The sequence below is a fragment of the Rhinatrema bivittatum genome, chromosome 2 (genome assembly GCF_901001135.1).
Source record: "Rhinatrema bivittatum chromosome 2, aRhiBiv1.1, whole genome shotgun sequence".
In the NCBI taxonomy this organism is placed as follows: Eukaryota; Metazoa; Chordata; class Amphibia; order Gymnophiona; family Rhinatrematidae; genus Rhinatrema; species Rhinatrema bivittatum.
Genome location: NC_042616.1, coordinates 38581001 through 38602867, shown reverse-complemented (window position 1 = coordinate 38602867; position 21867 = coordinate 38581001). Strand labels below are relative to the sequence as shown.

Genomic DNA, 21867 nt, shown 5'->3' with positions numbered 1-21867 from the left:
TTGATTGCTGTTCCAGGCATCGGTCACATTCAATGACGTCGCTGCTTATTTCTTGGAAGTGGAGTGGGACGTTCTGGGAGAACGGCTGAAGGAATTTTACAAGAACGTGATCAAGGAGATTCATGGCATCCTGATGTCATGGGGTAAATGTGCCTTTTCTGATTTGAGCCATGTAGGCACCTGTATTCTTGTACTATAGGCCTTTATTGGTATCTGCCCCTCATGGTTCCTTGCAGCATGGGTGCTGTCATTTTGTTAGGGTTGGAAAAATTCTATTGCCAGGTCCCATGGGCACCTATAAGTTAAGACCTGGTTCCTGATACATTCCCAAGTCCAGCAGGAATTACTGTGGCTCTCCAGGGCCCAATGAGGGAAACCACTTCTACTGGCCTGAAAAAAAGATAGAACTACAAATTAAACAAGAAGCTTCATGCAAGACTGTCTGAAGTCTGTCTCTTATTCCTACAACAAAAACTGGCACAGAAAATCAGGAGGGTGAATTTACCTCTGTAATTCCCAGCTGAGAAGCACAACTTATTTTGTGTAGTGCATGATATGTCACTAGATAACTTTGCTGTACAGTCCGTAACTCTTTCAGGAGCTAACCAGGTGTCATAGTTCAGATATCCCCTTTCTCCCTTTCGCTGGCCTCTAGATAACGTTATCTTTATATGCCAGAATAGCAAATAGATGAAACCCCATGAGTTCTGCAAGTACAAACTGAAAATATAATTTTGGTATTTTATTGACAGGTTATTCAATTGTTAATCCTGATGTAATATTCAGAATTAAAAAGGAAGATGAAAAACATTTCACTCGACACTATGAGTGGGAGGGAAGAGAAAACACAACTGACCCCACCCATAGTAAGTAAACGTGTTGGATTTAAAGGGCTTTGCGTTTTCAGATCACAGGAGATGGGTCATTAACATCAACATTTAGAGACGTAAAATCCATTCCCTTACATAGTATGAGCTGGTCCTCAGTGACTCCTTGTTTGTTTTTCTCATCGCAGGCCTTCCGATTGTAACGTCTGTGTTCTCACTGAGCGTTAAACAAGAGGAAGACCTGCCCTTCATGGATCCTCCTGAGTCGGAGACGTCTGAAGATATTCACTCCCCTGTAACACGTAAGTATAAAATTCCTCCTGGACACCTTTCCTCGGGTGAACCTGTGCCACTTTGAATGTCATCACTGGTTAGGGAAGAGGCTGTCACCCTCTTGATTGCTCCCATTGTCTGTTTCAATACTTTGGATGGAGTAATATTGCACCTGATGGAGGTAGGGGAGGGTGGGTGAGTCGCAGGAAGGTTAGGCCAGCAACTGTCTTCAACCCAAAAAGTAGCGGACTTGAGGCCTTTGCATTGTTGCTTGGGTTGCAGGGGCCACTCTATTGTTGTGAAAGGAGGAGGAAAAAGAGCAGTGTGACTTGATATAGCCATGGAAACCTAATGTAAGAACTTGACTGCACTTAGGAGAGGTATAGTTAAGGTTTTGCAATGCTGGTAGGTTAATGCAAATCATGGTACATAATGTAATTTCCCTGTGCGTACCCAGATCAGTCCAGGCTCCTGGGGTTTTGCCTCCCTTCCAGCAGATGGAGACAGAGAGAGTTTTACTGACACTGCAACATAACCCGAGGTGCCACCTGCAGTCCCTCAGTATTTCTCTTTCTCTAGCATATGGTGGAGGTGTAAAGTCTTAAAAAAAAAAAAAAAAGAGAGAAATTGGAAAGTTGTAAATAGCCTCCCAGGGAGTTGTTAGGTCCCTGGTTCTGAGGCGCACGAGCAGCGGGTTGGTGATCCTTAGTGCTCGGTCCTTGATCGCCAGCACAGGCAGATAGCTGGGGGTCCCAGTTCACTGCCCGCAGGAGGTCAGTCAGAGCCTGCAGACAATCTTCTTTAAAGGGAAGTAGGCTTTCTTTATTTCTTTGTTAGTTTGGCAGCCTAATTAAAGTTTACAAAAAAAATAAAAAATACTGCTTTCTTTTTTTTTTTTGAGGCTGATTGAGTGGCTCTCCTTGTCCCTCGATCCTCTGGCAGTCGTTGCTGCCAGTCTCCCCGGTGGGTCGCTCTGGCGGCTGTTGGTTTTTCGCACATTCCGGGGGTCCTGGTGCTTTGCAGTGTTGCCACGCGGCCCTAGTTGGGAAATCGGCAGGGACGAATGCATGCGTCTCTCCCGCGACAGCCGATGTGTTCAGTACCTCTCTGGGGGAGAGGGATCGGCAGCATTGAGGGAGGCGGCGTGAGCCTGGCAGGCTTTCCAGTGAGCTGCAGGCAGTGGATGGCCCCTTGCCACTAAGCACGGGAACAGCAGCCATTTTATTCACTTTCACGGCTGCTTTGCGGGCCGTGGGGGGGGGGGGGAATCCCTCCCTCCTCTTTCTCCAGCTCATAAGGCCTCCGTGGAGGTCAGCAGACTGGAGGGGCCCCTTCTGGTCATGAGGCAGAGCAAGGAGCCTTGGATGATGCCTCAGATTTTTTTCTATTGACTTTGTGCTTTTGATGCACAAGGCCATTCTTGGCCAGGAAAGCCACAGGGTGGCACAAGATGAGCCAGGGGACCTGGTGCACCCGCGAAGAGGACTGGACCCGCTAAGGCGGTTGAGGCCATAAGGGTTCGGAGAGTCCCTGGGCCACCTGCCTCGAGAGACGCGATCGAGTTTTTCTGAGAATGATGAGGTCCCACAGGAACAAACCCTGCGGGGGTCGGAGGTCACTATGTTAGCCAGGATGCGGAAGAAGCGCTGGGGAGTGGCCCAGCCATGGAGGGGGATGATCCGAAAGTGGTTCGGCTGTTCCACAGGGAAGAGTTGGGCCCCCTGATGCCCCATGTTCTGGAAGATTTGGGGATAGAGCTTCCGCAGGAAGATTCGGTTCAGGAAGGGGGTCTCCGAGATCCGGTGAGGGCCTTTCCTTTCCATAAGTTCATCAAGAAGTTGGTTTCAGGGAGTGGGATACTCCTGACAGGCCTGAAGGTGCGCAGAGCAATGAACAAATTGTACTCCTTGCTGGAGGATACTTTGAAACTCCAGCATACCGAAGGTGGATGCTGCAGTTTCGGCTGTTACAAAGAAGATCACCATTCTGGTTTCAAGTGCTACAGGATAGGAAGCTGGAAGTTCACCTCAAGAAGGATTTTGAGGCATCCGCCCTTGGCATACGAGTTTCGCTGTGTCGCAGTGTTATGCTAAGGGCAGGTCTCTGCTGGGATCAGCAGTTGCAGGCATGTCTGACCTTGAGGCTAAGCGAATGGCAGCTGTGGTAGCCAATGGAGCCGGTGCATTATACAACCTCATTCGAACTTTTTCGAGGACACAGATGTCAGCTGTGTTGGCTAGGAGACTCCTCTGGATGAGGAGCTGGTCATCTAAGTCTCAGCTGGGAGCTTTGCCTTTTGAAGGGAAGCTGTTTTTTGGACAAGACTTAGAAGAGATGATTAAACTTCTCTGGGAGAATAAAGGTAATAAATTGCCTGAGGATAAGCCTAAAAGAAAAGGGTCTTTACCTTCGCGCTCTCGTTTCAGAGGCAATAAACATTTTCCGACCCTTAGGGGCACCCAGAGCTAGTCTGCCGGATGGCAGTCGTCCTTGAATCTGGCTCTATGGCCTCCACGTTGGAGTTGATTCTGAGGACATTCACTCATATGCTACCTTTACAGTCAGCATTGCTTTCCCGCTGGAATCCGTGGTTGGGGCAGTTTCATCTGCCACTTCCTTTAATGGTGTTGGCCAGATCCAACCTCTCATGGTGGCTTGTTTGGGACAAGTTGAATCGAGGGGTGGGTTTGAAGGTTCCGTACTGGACAGTTGTTACACTGGTGCCAGTCTTTCCAGATGGGGAGCAGTTTGTCAGGACCAGTCTGTTCAGAGTCTGTGGTCGGTGGACGAAGCATTGTGGTCCATCAACCACCTAGAAATGAGGGCAGTGAGATTGGCATTGTAGGCGTTTTTGCCGTTGTTGAGGGGCAAGCCTTTGAGGGTTCTGTCAGACAAATCAACGACGGTGGCTTACATCAACCGACAGGGTGGATCCAAAAGTCAAGCAGTAGTTCAAGTGGCCCAGGCATTGTTCTACTGGGCGGAGCAGCATCTGATGCTGTTAGCGGCTTTTTGCATAGTGGGAACGGTCAATGTGCAAGCGGATTTGCTCAGCCATCAGCATTTGGATCCCGGAGAGTGGGAACTCTGAGGAGGCAATGCATCTCATCATTCGAAGATGGGGTAGACCACACAAGGATCTCATGGCAACCTTCCAAAACACCAAGGCCCCGTGGTTCTTCAGTCTGAGAAGGGAGCGGGGAGCAGAAGGGGTCGGTGTCTTACTTCTGCCTTGGCCGGTCGGCATTCTTCTGTAAATGTTTTCCCCATGGCCTCTAGAGAGCAAAGTCTTGTACTGGATAGAGATCTATCCAAACAAGGTAATCCTGATGGCGCTGGACTGGCCGAGGCAACCTTGGTTTGCAGCCCTGATAAACTTAGCGGTGGACATTCTGGTGAGACTTGCCCATCTGCAGAAGCTTCTGCGCCAAGGTCCCATTATTCTGATCAGGCGGATCGCTTCTGTCTTACGACTTGGCACTTGAGAGGAAGTGATTAAGGAAGAGAGGATATGCTGAGGAAGGTATTGCTACCCTTTGGCAAGCAAGAAAGACTTCCACCTCTTTGGCGTGAATGAGGATATGGAAAGTTTTTGAGATTTCGTGTGCGGAACAGGCAGTGGCTCCTGTGCAGGCCTCTATGGCTCATATTTGGGCCTTTTTGCAGAAAGGCTTGGTGAGGGGGGTTGTCTTTTAACTCCCTCAGAGTCAGCTGCCTCTGAGGCAAAGTACAGGGAGAGACTCTAGCAGCGTCCTCCAGTTCAGAAGTTGTGTCTTTGGAACTTTAACTTAGTCCTTAAGTTCTTGTGTGCCATGCCGTTCGAAACTCATAAGAGAGCCACTATGAAGGATCTCACTTTGAAGGTGTTTGTTCTTGGTGGCTATTTGTTCTGCCCGAAAGCTTTCAAATTGCAGGCATTGTCTGGTAGAGAATCCTTTTTGAAGGTTTCGGATTCTGGGGTTTCCTTGAGGATAGTTACTTCTGGCTGAAGGTGTTTTTGTCGTTTTACTTGAATCAGTCAGTAGAACTTCCATCCTTTTTTCAAGTTTGGATGCTACGGAGACTCATGCTAGAGATTTAAGACGCTTGGATGCCAAGCGTGCTTTGTTGAGATCCCTTGAGATCACTAACAGTTTGCAGCTAATGGATTACATTTTTGTGCTATGAAGTGGCGTTGAAGGCCACGATTGCACAGTGGTTAAAGAATGCTATTGGTTCAGCGTGCATCTGTGAGGGTCGCCCTTTTCCGGAAGTGTTACAGGCTCATTCGACTCGTTCTCAGGCAACATCCTGGGCTGAATGTCAAGTGTCGCTCCAGGAGATTTGTAGGGCGGCTACTTGGAAGAATTTGTGCACTTTTGCGAGGCACTTTCGTTTGAATGTCCAGGCCCCAAGATCGAGGTGCTTTGGGGAAAGGATGCTTTAAGCGGGACTCTCACAGTCCCACTCGATTTAGGGAAGCTTTGGTACATCCCAGGAGTCTGGACTGATCCAGGTACGTACAGTCCAGAGTCCCACCCAGAGGAGGTCTTGGATTTGGATAGTCCGCTTGATCTCTTATAGTAGTCAATCTTAAGAATGGCGCAGGCTTTTTCTTATTGAAGTCAAGGTTATCTGTTCTGAGTTTTCAAATTCCTACTGCTCGTTCAGGGGAATATAAAATGGTTGTTGTGGTTTGCAGCTTGGCTTGGGTACTTATCAATACTGAGGGACTGCAGGTTGCACCTCGGGTTATGTTGCAGTGTCAGTAAAACTTTCTCTGTCGCCATCTGCTGGAGGGGAAGGCAAAGCCCAGGAGTCTGGACTGATCTGTGGTACTACAGGGACGAAAAGTAGCAGGTAAGACCCAATTTTCCTCTGCACTACTCATTTTATGATTAATGAGCTGATTTGCTTGAAGCTATATGCAGCACAGCACATTAGCATTTTTGTTTGTGCTGGTTCACTTTAAGTTTATTACAATTAATGTGGATTTGCATGGTCTGACATGCTCAGTTACATTAATGGTAACATGCATGAACACGTTTAATTCACATTAATGGTTGCATCAGTATTAATGCACTGCAGTATGTTGACCCCCTTAGTGTGTGGCCAGGAGTATGAGGAGGTCAAAAGACCAACTCAGGAAGAGATTATATGAAGAGGTGATTAAAGAGAATGCCCTGGTGTCATCCTGCACAGTAGGACGTGAAAGGCTGAAGTCTTCAGGTATAAGGAGAGAAATAAAACTAAGAGGCAAACTGCACTAGAAAATTTTCAAAAGAAGAACTTGGGTGATTATTGAACAGCAATTTCTAAAAGTTGAGAGAAGTCCAGAAGTAATAAGTATAAAATAGAGGAATAACAGAGCATGGTCGAGACTGGAAAGAATTAGGAAAAGAAGCAATCCAGCTCCACACCAAGAGGATCGAGGCTCGGTGTGTGTGACATAAAAAGCCTTAGAGGTGACAGCAGCCATCATGGCCGAATCATCGGATGGGAACAGAGTCTGGCTTAAGGCAGATGGAATGGATAAATCCTGTCCAATAAATGACTCGGTCCCCTATGATTTTTCAATCTTTTCATCCTTCTGTTTCTGATTTCTTTCAAGGGCTGATGGAATAAGGTGCGCTCTCCTGAAGTAAGCTGAATAAAGACTTTAGTTATTACTCCACCAGGGCAGGGAGGTCGCTGGCTTAACTCTTGTTTTCTTAGCACTGGAAACGTAACTCGCTGTTTCTAGGGCTGCTGACAGTCTTTGGGCGGAAGCTGGAATTCCGGTGCCAGCACATAAATCATGTTTTTGTGTGCTAAGTCTTTGTGCACATTTTTCTGGTTCATGCACATATTTCTTTTAGCTCCTGATGCATTAGCCTACCATGAGCTAGGGTGATGTCAGCTTTGAAACCTGACTCCGTCTCCATCTGCTGGCAGGGGAGCATAAACCCACTGGTCCTGAGTCCATTTGTCTACACTAAGGAAAACAAAAATATCAGGTAAGTAATTTCTCCAATGAACCATCATCCATGGACACATTATCCCTTAATTTAGAGATCCACTGGCAAAACTGTTAAAATTAGGGATCTGTTTTTTTTCAATGATGATCACATTCTCATTTTCATTCTCACCTTTGTTATCATCAGTACCTTGAGCAGGAACTGCCGCAGGGATAACCATGAACACGGCTATGAGTGTGCAAAAGTGCTCTTCTACCAGTACCTACGGGGCCTTCATATGATTATCAGGACAAGGCAAACTTTCAGTGTAACTCTCCGCTGCGCTGCGCAGTTCAAAGCCCGCGATTACCAGATTTCCAGCTGGATTCATTTAAATTAGTCTTTTTTGGTATCGCGCTATAGCGGCAGACAATCACATAGTCCCCTCTTCGTGCACTAGGACTCTCCAGCCTATTTTATTTATACTGTTTTCCAGCCGCCTCACTTTAGTGGAGGCATTATTTCATAAATCCACCTTCCCTGTACGTACCCGGATCAGTCCAGTCAGTGGGTTGAGCCTCCTGTCCAGCAGAGGGAGACAATTGAAATAACCTCTTATGTAGAGAGATTAAGAGACTTTGTCCCTCCAAGATCTAAGAAAAACTCTGTCCATAAACTATGTAACTAGACCTCGCCATTTAGATGAAAAAGAGTGCAACATTTCAGACTTCTGCCTGTAACAGAATACTGTACTTAGCTGCATAATAAATGCTTTAGGTTCCTTACTATCGATGTACATTCCGGTCTCCCAATTCTGAAAGGTTTTCAGTTGGGCAGGAAATTGGATGGAGAATTTGATGCCTCTTTGGCGTAGCTGAGTACAGTATGGCGTCCTCTCTTTGTCTGAAGCTTAAACGTTAGCAGAGAAATCAGGAAAGATTAATCGCTTATGGTTCTTATGTTTCACCTCTTCCATTTGTCTATATGCAGCTAAGATTTTTTGTTTTATCTGTATAATTTAGATATTTGGCAATAATTTGGCGAGGTCTCGACAGATTTTGCCCCTCTGACCCTCAAGCGATGGGTTCTTTCGACCAATATGGGGCGATCAGCTATATCTGTTATTTGTAACTTTCTCGCTCAGTACTTCAATGTTGATTGTAAACCGGCATGATATGTCCTATGAATGTCGGTATAGTTCAAAAGCATTTAAATAAATAAATAAATAAATAAATATAAATATATAAATATATATATATATATATATATATATATATATATATATATATATATATATATATATATTTATATATCTGCCCCCACTGCTTCAGGCAAATGTGAAATTTCAGCTGTAGAATTTCATCTCCCTGAACTGATTCAGATACTCCCAAGTAGCCATATGTTCTTCCTGTGACTTCTCTTCTCAAGCTTCATCTAGTTTTTCTCGAGCACTTTGATTTTTGCCACCGAGCCATTCGGTGCCTCGAGGCTGTCATCGTGATCCGACAACTTCTGATTAATGCCGGTGATCTCCGTGTTATAACTTTCCTATCTTTTCTCGGGATTTCATCCGCTGATGATTGGTGTTTTTGTAGTTGGTCAGTGACTGCTGCTGGCACTGCCTGAGTAAGCTCACATAACAAGGCCTCGAACATGCCCTCCGTGGCCGTCCAGCCTCGGGCGCCATCTCGTCTTTTATCAGCCGCCGCTTTTTCCATCCCCAAGCTTTCGTCTGCCCAACATTTTGCTGCTTTTTTTTTTTAAAGCCAAAATTGTCCATGAAAACCGTATGGGTAATAAAAAGTGAGATCTGGTCACATCTTTTCTTATTTGCGATTTTATTCATTTCTTCTCCACCAACCCCCAGGGAGCTGGTCTTGGTTGACGTCATCACCGGAAGTCCAGGGCATGGTTTTAATGCTAAGCTTATCCCATTGACTCCTCCGTGCTACTCCAAAATGCCTTCTGCTCCTCCTACCCAGAAGCTTGTGGTTTTATTTCCTGTGAGCCTTGCAGTGTTGGCTACTGGAGAAGGGCAGCCAGGATGACCTTACTGCAAGAGGACTGGTAGAAAGGAGTCAGGAAGGACCAGACTGGTAAGAGCAAGAGGGAGGGGGAAGCAGGTTAACCCTCCCCACTGGAAGCAGTAAGAGGGAGGGAAGCAGGGTAACCATCAGTCGCATCAGGAGGAGTGCGGGGGACATGGACGAGCCAACAGTGCCTGTAGCAGGTTGGAGGGAAGTGAGATGCCACAGCAAACAGCATATTCTGTCACCCTTTTTGGAACATGTTAATGTTCCTGTTCATAGCTGCCCGAGGGCCCTTAACTCCTATCAGAACACTTACATTTTCAGAGCTCACAGCATTCCCATCATCTCATTTTCAGACTGGTGTTGCATCTCTTAAATCACTGTTCAAGACTAAAATCTCAAGTTCCCTGTACGTACCCATATCAGTCCAGACTCCTGGGTTTATTCATCCCTGCCAGCAGATGGAGGCAGAGTACGGGGCCGTCCTGGCAGCGCGTCTGCCGGTCCGGGAACGACCAGCTGATCTCTCCGGTGCAGAGGAGCCTTCCCCTCCGTTCAGACATCGAGAACAGACTCCCTCGCGGGAGAGCCGTGAGGCAGGCTCTCCACACGCTAAACAAAAAGCCGATCGAGGCATAGAGGAGAGAGAGGGGGAGGGGCAGATCTGCTGCGTGTGAGACTGCAAGACTCGCTGGTGCCTGGCTGAGAGCAGTGAAGAAAAGTTCAACTACCCGCTCCTTCCCCCACTTCTTGGTAAGATTGCATCAACAGAGGAATGAACTTCTCTGCAGCAGACCTGAGGTATGCTTCGTCTCTGGGTCTGCGCGGGGCAGGGACTGGACCACCAGTTTCACCCCTAGCCAGGCAGGTCACCGGGTAGGGTGCTAGGCTGAGAAACTCAAGGGGCAAAGCCCCCTTAGGAACCCAGTAAGAGCAAGGGGCAAACACTGTTGCTCCCTACCAAAAATGAAAAGTTTAAGACCTCTTTTTTTTTTTTTTAAACTTCAAATAGAAATTAAGTACTTGCTTGATCCAAATAAGACAGAAAGAGAGAAAGTAGACTTTCCCAAACAATCTAGCTGTCTAGAGGGGAGTTGCAGGGTCTACCAACTGCATCTGCTGGAGACAGAGACATACTGAAGGGATGCAGGGTGAGCACTGTCCTGATACAGGATATCCTTTTAGTTTTTTCTCTGTCTCCATCTGCTGGACAGGAGGCTCAACCCACTGTCTGGACTGATCCGTGGTACCAAAGGAATGAAAATTAGCAGGTAAGAACCAATTTTCCTATGGAAGTGATAAAGTACAGCAGCTATGTTAACTAATGGCGCACACTTATCTTGTTCGCTTGCTTACTTATGCTCTTCCAACTGGTTTACTCCTTTCAGTCACTGGGAACACACACTCGCCCGACACTTGTTTTGCTGGGTTTTCTAGTTAGCACCACAGCAGTGCATGTAAATGTAATATACATGTTGTTGCAAGTGATATTTTTATCTCATAATATCCTTTCTCATTTAAAATCTGGTATTATGAATGCATACATTTGAATTGTTTGTGGAGAGGGCATGACTGGGAGGGGGGCTGATGCCTAGTGGTTGGTTTGGGAGTCAGTAATTGTAGGGTTGTGAAGGAAAGCCCTGGTGCATGGCCCCCAGCCCAGGTCTGACACTGAAATGTATGGAATAAGTTGGGAAGGGATAGAAAATAAGAGGAACAAAAATCCCTGGTGGTTGTGAATGAAGGCTCATGGCGCCAGGATTGAGTGGGAAGCCCACAGCAGCAGGAGGAACCTGCTGGGTCCAAATAAAAATCAAAGCCCCCTACGTTTAGCTGAGGCTCCCAGCTCGCGGCGCTCAGGGTGAGGGCCACGTTTTCACTTGGCCATAGGTACCAAACGGCCTGCCTACAGCTCTGATGGCTTCTTTAGCAGAGCGTGAGAGAAGCCAGCGCTTGGCTTTCAAATGCAGGGTAACGGTGCTACAGAGGAGTGCTGCACAAAAACTTGCTGCGTTTGTTTCTGAAAAACGGTTGGGGGAATCCTGCAGCAACTCAAAATGTTTGGGTGAGGGGCTGAGGTTGGCAGGTTCAGCTGTTGACATTTTCCTGCTGGTGAGAAGCTAGCCGTGAGTGCTGAGGCAGCCATCTTGAAACCGCTAGGCAGTGAGAGGGGCCTACTTTACTTAGTCCCAGTGGTGCTTATTTTGTGCTGGTATAGCAGGTGGTATTGGGTCAGATCCAGTTCTGTTCCTGCGGATTCCTCTTCCACGATCTGGCCCTTTTGAGAGCTCTGAGTTTGGTTCTTAAATCTGCTCCGGAGTTTTCTTCTGTCCTTCTGGAAGCAGGTCTAAACCAGGGGAGCACAAGGGCATACATCCAACCCCTCCTGCACACACCCATCAGAACAACTTCTTGTCCTGGGTCTCTGTTTCATTTGCATTTTTAAATGTTGGTAGCCGGTTTTGAGCAGGATTCAGTTCTGGAGACTGCTCCAGCGAAGCCATTCTTTGGCCTTTCCAGTGGGGCTCAAGCTACAGATTTCTGACTATGAGGCAGTTCAAGCATAGCCCTCCTGTGGCATGGCCATCTCCTCTGGAAGGGGAGGCTAGCTCTGCTTTGTTCAGTCTCTTCCACAAGGAAGAATTACGCTCTTAATTTTCTGTCTCCGCGTTCTCTAAATATGGCTGAGGATAGAAAGGGGACCCTTCCTAACTCAGCGGCAGGTTGGTCAGTTTTGCAAGATCTGCCAAATCTTTTCCTCTTCACAAAGCTTGGAAGAATCCGATTGATCTGGAGTAAGTGCCTCCCGAAGTAATTCCCCTTGATTCCTCTAGTAAGAAGCAGGTGCTGCAGATTGTGGCTTGTAGCATGCCCAAGAAGAACTACTGGATCTTTCCATTCATTTGGAGCCTGGAGCAGCATTCTTCGCAGATGTCTGTTTTTGACTAAGTTTTTGGCCAGGAGCACAGCTGCTAGAAAGCTTCTTTGGGGATGGAATTGGGCAGCAGGTTCAGTATCTTTGACCAAGTTAACAGAACTTTCCGGTAAGGGATAGCTTTGATTCCGAAAGAATCTCGAATAGATGGCAAAATCTTGAGGGGACTTCAAGGTGAAGTCCTTGTAAGACTCCCAGAGGTCAGGGAGCTGTTGCATTTTCTTCTGGCTACTCTACTTGAAGACATTGCCTTTGTTTGGCAAAGGGCTTGAGAAGATGGTGACTGCCACAATACAAAATGCTGCTAAGTCCATGATCTAGAATGTGTTTGGTCAGTGTCAGTGCTTTCTACCGAGAGTGAAGAGTAAGGGAGGGTCCTTGGTCAAGCCCCTCCCATAGCACCAATGAGAATTTGAGGGCCTTCTCTACAGTTCTAGAAAGAGAGGGCCATCCGTCACAGATAGGCATCAATTACATATGGGAGTCTGGGAGATTATTTAGATGGAATATGCCTTTGAGTTATCCCAACCCATTTCAGATGCCTTTATGCTCTTTTCCTCTCTCCTTCAGCAAGAGAGAAAATTGCTGTAAAAGCGATGCAAGCAAGTTTCCAAGGCTCAATGCCGGTAGTAACAGTCCTAAGTGACCAGTGGGGCCTTCGTCAATCTTTCATTTACTTTGTGGTTCCCAATGAGAGATCCTATCATCCATTCTGGATCCAAAACAGGGCCGCAGATTTATGATGATACTTCATTCAGTTTCAAGCCCTGTCTTTTGGGCTGGCAACAGCCCCGAGGATTGCTTTTGCGTAAGGACGCAGTTTTGGTTCATCCTTCTACGGATGACTGGTTGATGAGGACAAAGGTGCATCAGGAAAGTTGGTCAGCCACCCAGAGAGTGGGTCAGTTTCTCCACCATCACAGACACTGAGTTATCTGAGATTGGCCACTGTTTCCAACACTAGGGTATTTGCCAGGTATTTGTAGCCTGGTTTGGCCACTGTTGGAAACCGAATGCTGGGCTTGATGGACCCTTGGTCTGACCCAGTATGGCAACTTCTTATGCTCTTACGACTAGTAGAGTAAAGGATCCAGAAGCCTGGTCATCAAATTCTTACTTTTCACCAAGAATTTGACAATGTGGTTTTATCTTGAATTTCTAGGCTCTGGCAGAAAGGTGACGAAGCAACTGGCGCTACAGAGGTGCGTCGGATTCTTCCTATGTGGATTCTAGTAGTCCCTTACCTAATCAGGTGGGAATGCATTCTACCATTCTACGGGTTTATACACTATGTTAAAGTTACTATCTTTTCTTCTTCTTGCTCCTAGTTGTACGACTCCTTGTTTATTGTAACTGCATCTATAATATGTATTGTACATATTATTTCGTTCTCTGTTCCGGTTATCACCCCATTGTTTATTGTAAACCGGCTTGATGTGATATTATCACGAATGCCGGTATAGAAAAAAATTAAAATAAATAAATAAATAAATGTGGGCGCAGGCTACTTCTTGGGCAAAACTGAGGTTGGTATCTCCTTTGGAGATTTGTAGGTGGTGACTGGCAAAACTGAGGTTGGTATCTCCTTTGGAGATTTGTAGGTGGTGACTTGTAACAGAGATGTCCCCTTTTCCCCGCTCTTATTCAATTTAGTTATCAAACCCTTGGCCATCACAATTTGAAGAACTGGTGACCTCGCCGATCTAGGCTTGCGGGGGGTCCAAAACCAACATTTTGCTATATGTGGATGATAACCTGCTTTCCATAACTTAATTGCTCAGAGTCTGGACGTGCCCTTATGCCACTGTTACACAAGAACAGTTTTTTTTGTTGGATACAAAATTAACTATACAAATCCTGAAATTGTTCCTATTGGTGGTAAATTGATGGTCCCAGCATGTGTGGCATCTTTTAAGGTGGCCAGGGAAGAGTTTAAATATGTAGGTATAAATATTACCTGAAATTTTCAGGATCCTCTATAGTCATTGGCCAGATTAACAGCTCGATACAGTAAAGTGCGGCCGCGGTTACCCTGCTCCTAACCCGCTTTCTACTCACTTTTCGGCCGCGTTAGTCCAACCCGCGATACACTATCCCCTTTAACCCATCCTTACCGCCTCTTTAAATCACCGGGTAACCCCTTCCGCCCGTGGCATGTATATTAGATGTAAACGATCGAATTAGCTATTCCCTCCCATACAGTAACGCGCGCCCCGACTATCGCTATTTTACCCTGCCATTTTGCCCTGCGTTTAACCTGCTAACTTACCGCCTACCCTTACCCCTGCGTTAGAGGCAGGGGTAAGGGTAGACGGCAAATTTTCCACCAAAAGGAAACCTCTAAAAACCTAAAATCCCCTCCTCCCGAAGCGACTCGACATTTTCTTACCTTTACCTTTACCTTTCAGCCCCTTCCCTTCTCTGCCGCCCTCCGGAGGGGGCAGCCGGTGGCGAAAGCGGCTCGCAGCGGTCCCCCCCGCGCAGGTCCCAGTTCTCTTGGCTCGGCAACAGCAGTACAACAGCTAGGGCTCCATCCGGCTTGCAGCGTTCCTTCCCCCCCCCGCGCAGGTCCCAGTTCTCCTGGCTCGGCGTGAAGTGCCCTCTCTGGCACAAGCGAAGCGAAGCCTTCTTTCGTTGGCCGGAGCGCCCGTCGATTTGGGCGCTCCGGCCAATGAAAGCACATAGACGGGCGTGCTTTCATTGGCCGGAGCGCCCAAATCGACGGGCGCTCCGGCCAATGAAAGCACATAGACGGGTGTGCTTTCATTGGCCGGAGCGCCCAAATCGACGGGCGCTCCGGCCAATGAAAGCACATAGACGGGCGTGCTTTCATTGGCCGGAGCGCCCAAATCGACAGGCGCTCCGGCCAACGAAAGAACGCTTTACTTCGCTCGTGCCGGAGAGGGCACTTCACGCCAAGCCAGGAGAACCGGGACCTGCGTGGGGGGAGGGAGAGGAACGCTGCAAGCCGGATGGAGCCCTAGCTGTTGCCGAGCCAGGAGAACCGGGACCTGCGCGGGGGGGGAGGAACGCTGCGAGCCGCTTTCGCCGCCGGCTGCCCCCTCCGGAGGGCGGCAGAGAAGGGAAGGGGCTGAAAAGCAACAAAAGGTAAGTTGGCACATGTCGAGCCGCTTCGGGAGGAGGGGATTTTCGGTTTTTAGGTTTTCCTGGGTTAAAGTTGGGATCCACTTCCTGGTGCCTGTCATTTCAAATGTCATTTGAAATGACAGGTACCAGCGCACCCAGGATACTGTATAGGCGCTGTATTAAGTGCTGTATTAAGCGGGCCTAATGCTTCCCCTAACACTTTGCATACGCGGCTTGCATTTGCAAGCAATTTAAATAGTGTCGAGCGGTATGTGATCAGAACAGTGCGTGGGGCAAACGAGGGTGCGCCCGGCACTGCCGCACTCTTTCTAACGCGGCCTTACTGTATCGACCCGTAAGAGGGTTATAGAGAATTGGGACAAATTGGCTATTACAGTACTTGATCAGACCGTTCTAATCTACTGAAAATGAATATATTATCTAAAATGCTGCACCTTTTTCAGTACCTGCCATGTAATGTCTCAGCTAATGTCTTTGTGGAGCTACGTAGTATTATGGCTAAGTTTATCTGGCGAAATAATCCAGCGAGGATCCAGCTGCGTTGGTTGTAGTTGGTGAAGCAGCAAGGGAGTATGCTTTGAAAAATCTTCAAATCTTCCTGAGCTGGACTCTACCAATCATTCTCCCTCCATGGCCAACTCAAATGTTCGACCAACTGCTTAATAATCATAGAACTCTTTCGATCGACCGCTTGTTACATGATTGATCCCAATCGCTAATATGTTAAATTTCATTTTATAATGATGTTTTTCTTAATGTCATAGGTTATTTAATCTAAGTTAATACTTTATCCCAGTTCCTCGCTCCTCCTTGTTCTCTGTAAGACAAACATGTTAAATCTGTTCTATGTTCTATGTAAACCGAAGTGATTAGTAACATTGTTACCAGAACCTCGGTATATAAAAACGTTAAATAAATAAATATATTACTGGGCAGCCTGAATCTTATGTCTAAAAACTTGGTTCCTTAGAAATAATGATTATTGGCCGCTTTTCAAGCAAGAGCAGGCTGATAGCGTAGAGCTGGCCATGCTAGCTTGTCTGCCTTCCTTTTCCCTTGTTGGAAGAGTCATAGGTAGGTTGAGTCTATTCTAGCTGACACCTTAATGGTGTGGCATCAAGTTTGTAGATTTGTAGGCAAGTTTTCTGAGTGTTTGTCTCCACTTGCACCTCTATACAAGAACACAGGTATAGCAGGGTGTACTTTTGGAACTGATGTTTTTAGATTGGAGCGATAAGGGTTTGCAGGTTATAGATAAACTGTGGGAAGATGGGCATTTCCGAGAATGTAAAGACCTTCAACAAGAGTTTGAATTGACTAATGAGTCATTTGGGTCATACCTACAACTGAGAAAGGCGCTAGGTGCCATTATAGATATTCAGAATCCCCTGCAGCAGTTGAATGGGATATAAGAGTTCCTATGTGAGAAAGGTCCTCTACCAAGGGAGTTTCTGTAATATACTGAGATATCTTGACTGCAAAATATGATAAGACAACGCCCAAGTCTGTAATATATAAATGGAATACTGAGTTAAGTCTGGTATTGATTGAGGGTGATTGGGCAATATAGTAATTTGTACATCATATCTCCATTTGTAAGAGGAGGGTGGAATAGATGATAAAGCTTTTGCATAGGACTTATCATACTCCGGTGTACTTTTCCAAATTATTTCCAATGGTTAATCCAGGATGTTGGTGAGAGTGCAGGGAAACAGGTACTTACTTACATATGTGGTGGAACTATCCTGAGGTGAAATGCTTCTGGGTAGATATAACACAAGAAACATCAGATATCATAGGAAAGAAGATACATATGACTCCGCAGATAGGACAGGTCGTTGATTTCTAAAAAAAACCCCAAACCGTTAAGTGTTTCAACTAATGGTGGCCAAATTTGCGATAACCACATTTTGGAAATTCCATCCCAATGTGAACTATTGGAAGAGGCAATGTAGAGAAATTGCAGATATAGAATACTTCCGGCATCTGTTGGAGGTACAGAAACCCAAATGGATCTCCATTATCTATTGCAAATTTTCTACAATTTGTTAAGGATCTAGCGGCAGAGTTTGTAGCAACTGCAGGCGTTTAATTAGAGTGAAAGGAAGAACTGCAGGCACTAGAGGTGAGGATGAGATCAGACATGGTATGTTTATTGTTTCCCTTGGTTCATGTGGCTCATGTGCCTACCGCTGGCTGTTTGCAAATAACACCTGCTTCCTGTTCTGTGTCATATGGAGCCTTAGCCAAGCAAAGGTCTTCAAATAATCCTCTGGGGATATTTCCCTATAAGTTGCCCTTCTCCATAACTGTAAACTTAATGTTCATTCTCCCCTTTTTATCCAATAGATGATGGACTGAGGAGCAATAGTGAGAGGCAGAGAATGTGTCATGGTCAGCAGCAGGAAGAATGGACACACACAGACCCTGCCAGAGACAGCCCAGATCCTTCAGCTGCCTGTGAAGGAAGTAGCAGTAGACTAACACCACTAAGTGTTAAAGAAAAAGCCCAACAAGGAGAAAGATCAAGCCCATGGACAGAACAAGAGAGAAATTATAGCCACTGCCCAAATCTTGTACAAACTCAGAAACTCAGTGAAGGAGAGAAACCATTTAAACGTGCTGATATTGTGGAGTACTTTGCCACAAACGCACATATTATTGGGCACCAAGAAAAGATTGGAAGTAGGAACAAGTTTACTCACAGGTCAAATTGTACATGTATCCTACAATATCAAAGGGAGAAAAGAACCCCCACGCAAACAGTACATAGAAAAGTTTACATGCAAACGAAACCTGTGACATTTTCTCAGTGTGAAAAATGTTTTTCATGTAGTGCTGAGCTAGATAGGCTTGTAAGCATTCACGCAGGGAGACGACCCTTTCAGTGTTCTGCGTGTGAGGAAATATTCATGAGGCAGTCAAAACTGACAGAACAGAACCCTGAACAATATTTTACTTATAAAGCACAGCTTACTGTTCATAGCAAGTTTCACAAAGCACAGAAACCATTTAAATGTTCAAAATGTGATAAATGTTTCAAACAGAAAGGCAACCTGAGAAACCATGAAAGAATATATTTGGGAGAGAGAAAATTTAAATGCTGTGAGTGTGCTAAGTCTTTCATTCAGAAGGGACACCTAAGACAGCATGAACTAACACACAGAAAAGAAAAACCTTTTCAGTGTGCTGACTGTAACAAATGTTTCAATAGGAGAGTGCACCTGCATCTCCATGAAATGACCCATGGGAGGGAGAAACCATATCAATGTTCAGAATGTGATAAAAGATTCAGTCAAGAGTCCATCTTAAAAAGGCACGAAAGAACCCATACAGGAGAGAAACCATTTAAATGTTCTGAATGCGATAAATGTTTTGTGCAGAAAAGCAACCTGAGAAACCATGAAAGAATGCACACAGGAGAAAAACCATATAGATGTTTGAAATGTAATAAAAGCTTCAGTCAAACATTCGATCTCAGAAAACATGAACGAATTCATAGTGGAGAAAAGCCTTTTAAATGTTCTGAATGTGATAAAAGTTTCAGCCAGAGAGCCAACCTAAGAAAACATGAAAGAATACACACAGGTGAGAAACCATTTAAATGTGCTGAATGCGATAAATGTTTTAGTCAGAAAATTTAAGAAAACATGAAAATACATACCTTGGAGAGAGAGTATTGAAATGTTCTGAATGTGATAAATTATTCCATCTTAGAGGAAACATGAGAAAAAATGAAATGAAACACACAGGAACTAAACCATTTAAATGTTCTGACTGTGATAAAGGTTTCAAGAAACTAAGTGACCATGACAGAATACACATGGATGAAAAACTTTTTAAGTGTTCTGAATGTAATAAGGCTTTCAGTCATAAGGGCAATCTAAGACAACATGAATTGACACACAATAGGGAGAAACCATTTCAGTGTTCTGAATGTAACAAAAGTTTTAATAGAAGAGCCCACCTGCATCTCCATAAAAATACTCATGTGCGAAAGAAATTATTTCATTGTTCAGATTGTCATGAAAGATTCAGTTGTCGATCCAATCTAAGAAAGCATGAAACAATCCACACTGGTGTTAAACCATTTAAATGTTCTGAATGTGAGAAATGCTTCAGACAGAGAAGCAACTTGCAAAACCATCTAACAATTCACACTGGGGAGAAACCATTTATATGTTCTGAATGTAATAAGTGCTTCAGACAGAGAAGTGACCTGAGAAACCACCAAAAAATCCACAATGGGGAGAAACCATTTAAATGTTCTCAATGTGAAAAATGTTTTGGGCAGTTAAGTAACCTGAGGACCCATGAAAGAATCCACACTGGTGAGAAACCATTCAAATGTTCTGAATGCGAAAAATGTTTTAGACAGAGAAACAAATTGAGAAACCATGTAAGAATCCACACTGGGGAAAAACCATTTCGATGTTCTGATTGTGATAAATGTTTCCGTCAGCAAAGCAAACTGAGAGACCATATAAGAATACACAGTGGGGAAAAACCATTTACATGTTGCGAATGTGATAAATCTTTCCTTCAGAAAGGTCTCCTAAGACTACATGAAATGAGCCACAGAGGAGAGAAACCATTTCCTTGTTCTGCATGCAACAAGAGATTCAATAGGAGACGTACGCTGCATCTCCATGAAATGACCCATTTAAGAAATAACCTCTTTCAATGTTCAGAAAGTGATAAAAGATTCAGTGATAAATCTGACCTAAGAAAACAAAAAACAATACACACTGGAGAGAAAGCATTTAAGTGTTATTATTGTGACAAATCATTTGGACAGAGATGCAATCTAAGAAATCATGAAAGAATACATACAGGAGAGAAACCATTTCAGTGTTCTGAATGTGATAAATGCTTCAGACAGGTAAGCAACTTGAGAAACCATGAAAGAATACACACTGGAGAAAAACCTTTTAAATGTTCTGAATGTGATAAGTGCTTTATTCAGAAAGGCAACCTTCAACAGCATGAAATGACCCACATAGTTAATATGCAATAGGTATGGATAGAATTTATGTTCATAGTGACTCTCATAACACCTTGGCAATAGAACATAAGGGCAACAAAGAGTAATATATGAAGCCAAAGTCCAATTGATGCTGAATAAAGCCACTATGGCCAGCTGTATGAGACTTTGAAACCTTATATCATGAATTGACTAGAAATCTTTTTTATATTATCTCATGCTTTTGGATAATAAATTGCCTTGAAATGTACAAAGTGATTGATTGAGTGTGTCAAGTTCACCTTGAAAATGTGGCAAACTACATTCCATTGGATTATGAATTTGTCATTCCTAACATCAAGAACCAGTAAAGAATATTTCAGGGAGATTCCCTGTCACTGCTCGTTTTGAAATACATTAAATGCACTGAGTACTCTTATTAACTTCCTGGATAATAGAATTAGCCTGAATCCTATAGCTACTAATCTCCAACTGATGACATCTTTCCTACTATTTGAAGATGACTTGAAACAATTCAGCTCCTGTGATGTCATTTAGCAGAACAACTCTAAGGAAGAGTTTCTCAGATGACATCAACAGGACATTTTATCTACGTAAGCGTGCAAAAGCAATTTTCCTTAGAGGATAACTAAGTAAAATTAAATACATCTCTCTGACAAAGGACTGCCACATAAAAGAACTTGAGGACTGGAAGGCTCATCTGCATACGTTACCCAGCAGCCCCTGGAAGAGGACTCCAGAAGTCACTGTGAGCAATCCAGACTTCAGGTTCCACTGCTCGGCTTCCAGAGGCTCTGCATCCCTTGCAGCAGAAAAGGATCGGAAACACCTGCCTGAAAGCTGCTTACTCTAAATTTACTACAGATTGTTTTACAGAAGAAATGAATTCAAAACAAGTCAATAAGGTGCATAACTAGGTAGATATAAGTACATTAAATAAGTGTGGTGAGGGTCATTGTCAGATAAATATAAATCAATAGACTAAAAGTACTTTAGATTAGCTTTACATCCCTACTATCAGAGAAATTTTAACTCAATAAATCAACAAAATTAAGATGCAGAAAGTAGTCCAGCAGCAAGAGGGAGGCTTTTCAGTCTTTTCCGCTGCGTGCCACGTGTATGATTATCTCCCAGCTGGTGAGAGGTCATATGTGTGCTCTAGGGGCAAAGAGCTCCTAATCCTCAGAGAATGAGTTGCAGTCATGGAGGAGCTAAGGCAGACAATGAGGAATATAGAGAAGGCCTTTAGGGATATAGTAGAGGAGTCTCACCCCCAATCTGGCAGCCCCTGTGCTATCTTGGAGGATAAAGGTCACCTGGAAGGAGAGCATTACCTTGGTGAGGCAGGAAATCTTGTGACTAGGACCTGTCCTTAAGGTGATGTGGTGTCCTCTTGTACTAAAGATACCAGGAGGGAAGGGTTAGGATGACCATTGTAGTTGGTGATTTGATTATTTGGAAGAGAGATACTTGGGTGGCTGGTGGACGTGAGGATCGTTTGGTAACTTGCCTGCCTGGTGCAAAGGTGTTGGAACTCATGCGTCACATAGATAGGATTTTAGATAGTGCAGGGGAGGAGCCGGCTGTCTTGGTACGTGTGGGTATCAAAGACATAGAAAAGTGCAGGAGGAAGGTTCTAGAAGCCAAATTTAGGTTCTTAGGTAGAAAGCTGAAATCCAGAACCTCCAGGGTAGCATTCTCTGAAATGCTCCCTTTTCCACATGCAGGACCCTAGAGGCAGGCAGAGCTCCAGAGTTTCAGTGCATGGATGAGACAATGGTACACAGACGAGGGT

The 21867-nt window shown here is 45.0% G+C and overlaps 2 protein-coding genes across 4 annotated transcripts in view; both read left to right on the top strand.

The window, feature by feature from the left end:
* Nucleotides 1-18765, top strand: part of LOC115083873 (zinc finger protein 436-like) — a 75436-nt gene extending 56671 nt beyond the window's left edge. For both annotated transcript variants that reach the window (XM_029587925.1, XM_029587924.1), the window contains 4 exons: nt 17-143; nt 753-866; nt 1016-1129; nt 17438-18765. In XM_029587925.1, the coding sequence (XP_029443785.1) occupies nt 17-143; nt 753-866; nt 1016-1129; nt 17438-18732 (1650 nt within the window). In that variant the 3' untranslated portion in view covers nt 18733-18765. The remainder of the gene's footprint in view (nt 1-16; nt 144-752; nt 867-1015; nt 1130-17437) is intronic.
* The window catches only part of LOC115083857 (zinc finger protein 271-like), a 634158-nt gene that overhangs the window by 395669 nt on the left and 216622 nt on the right, over nt 1-21867 (top strand). The window lies entirely within an intron of this gene.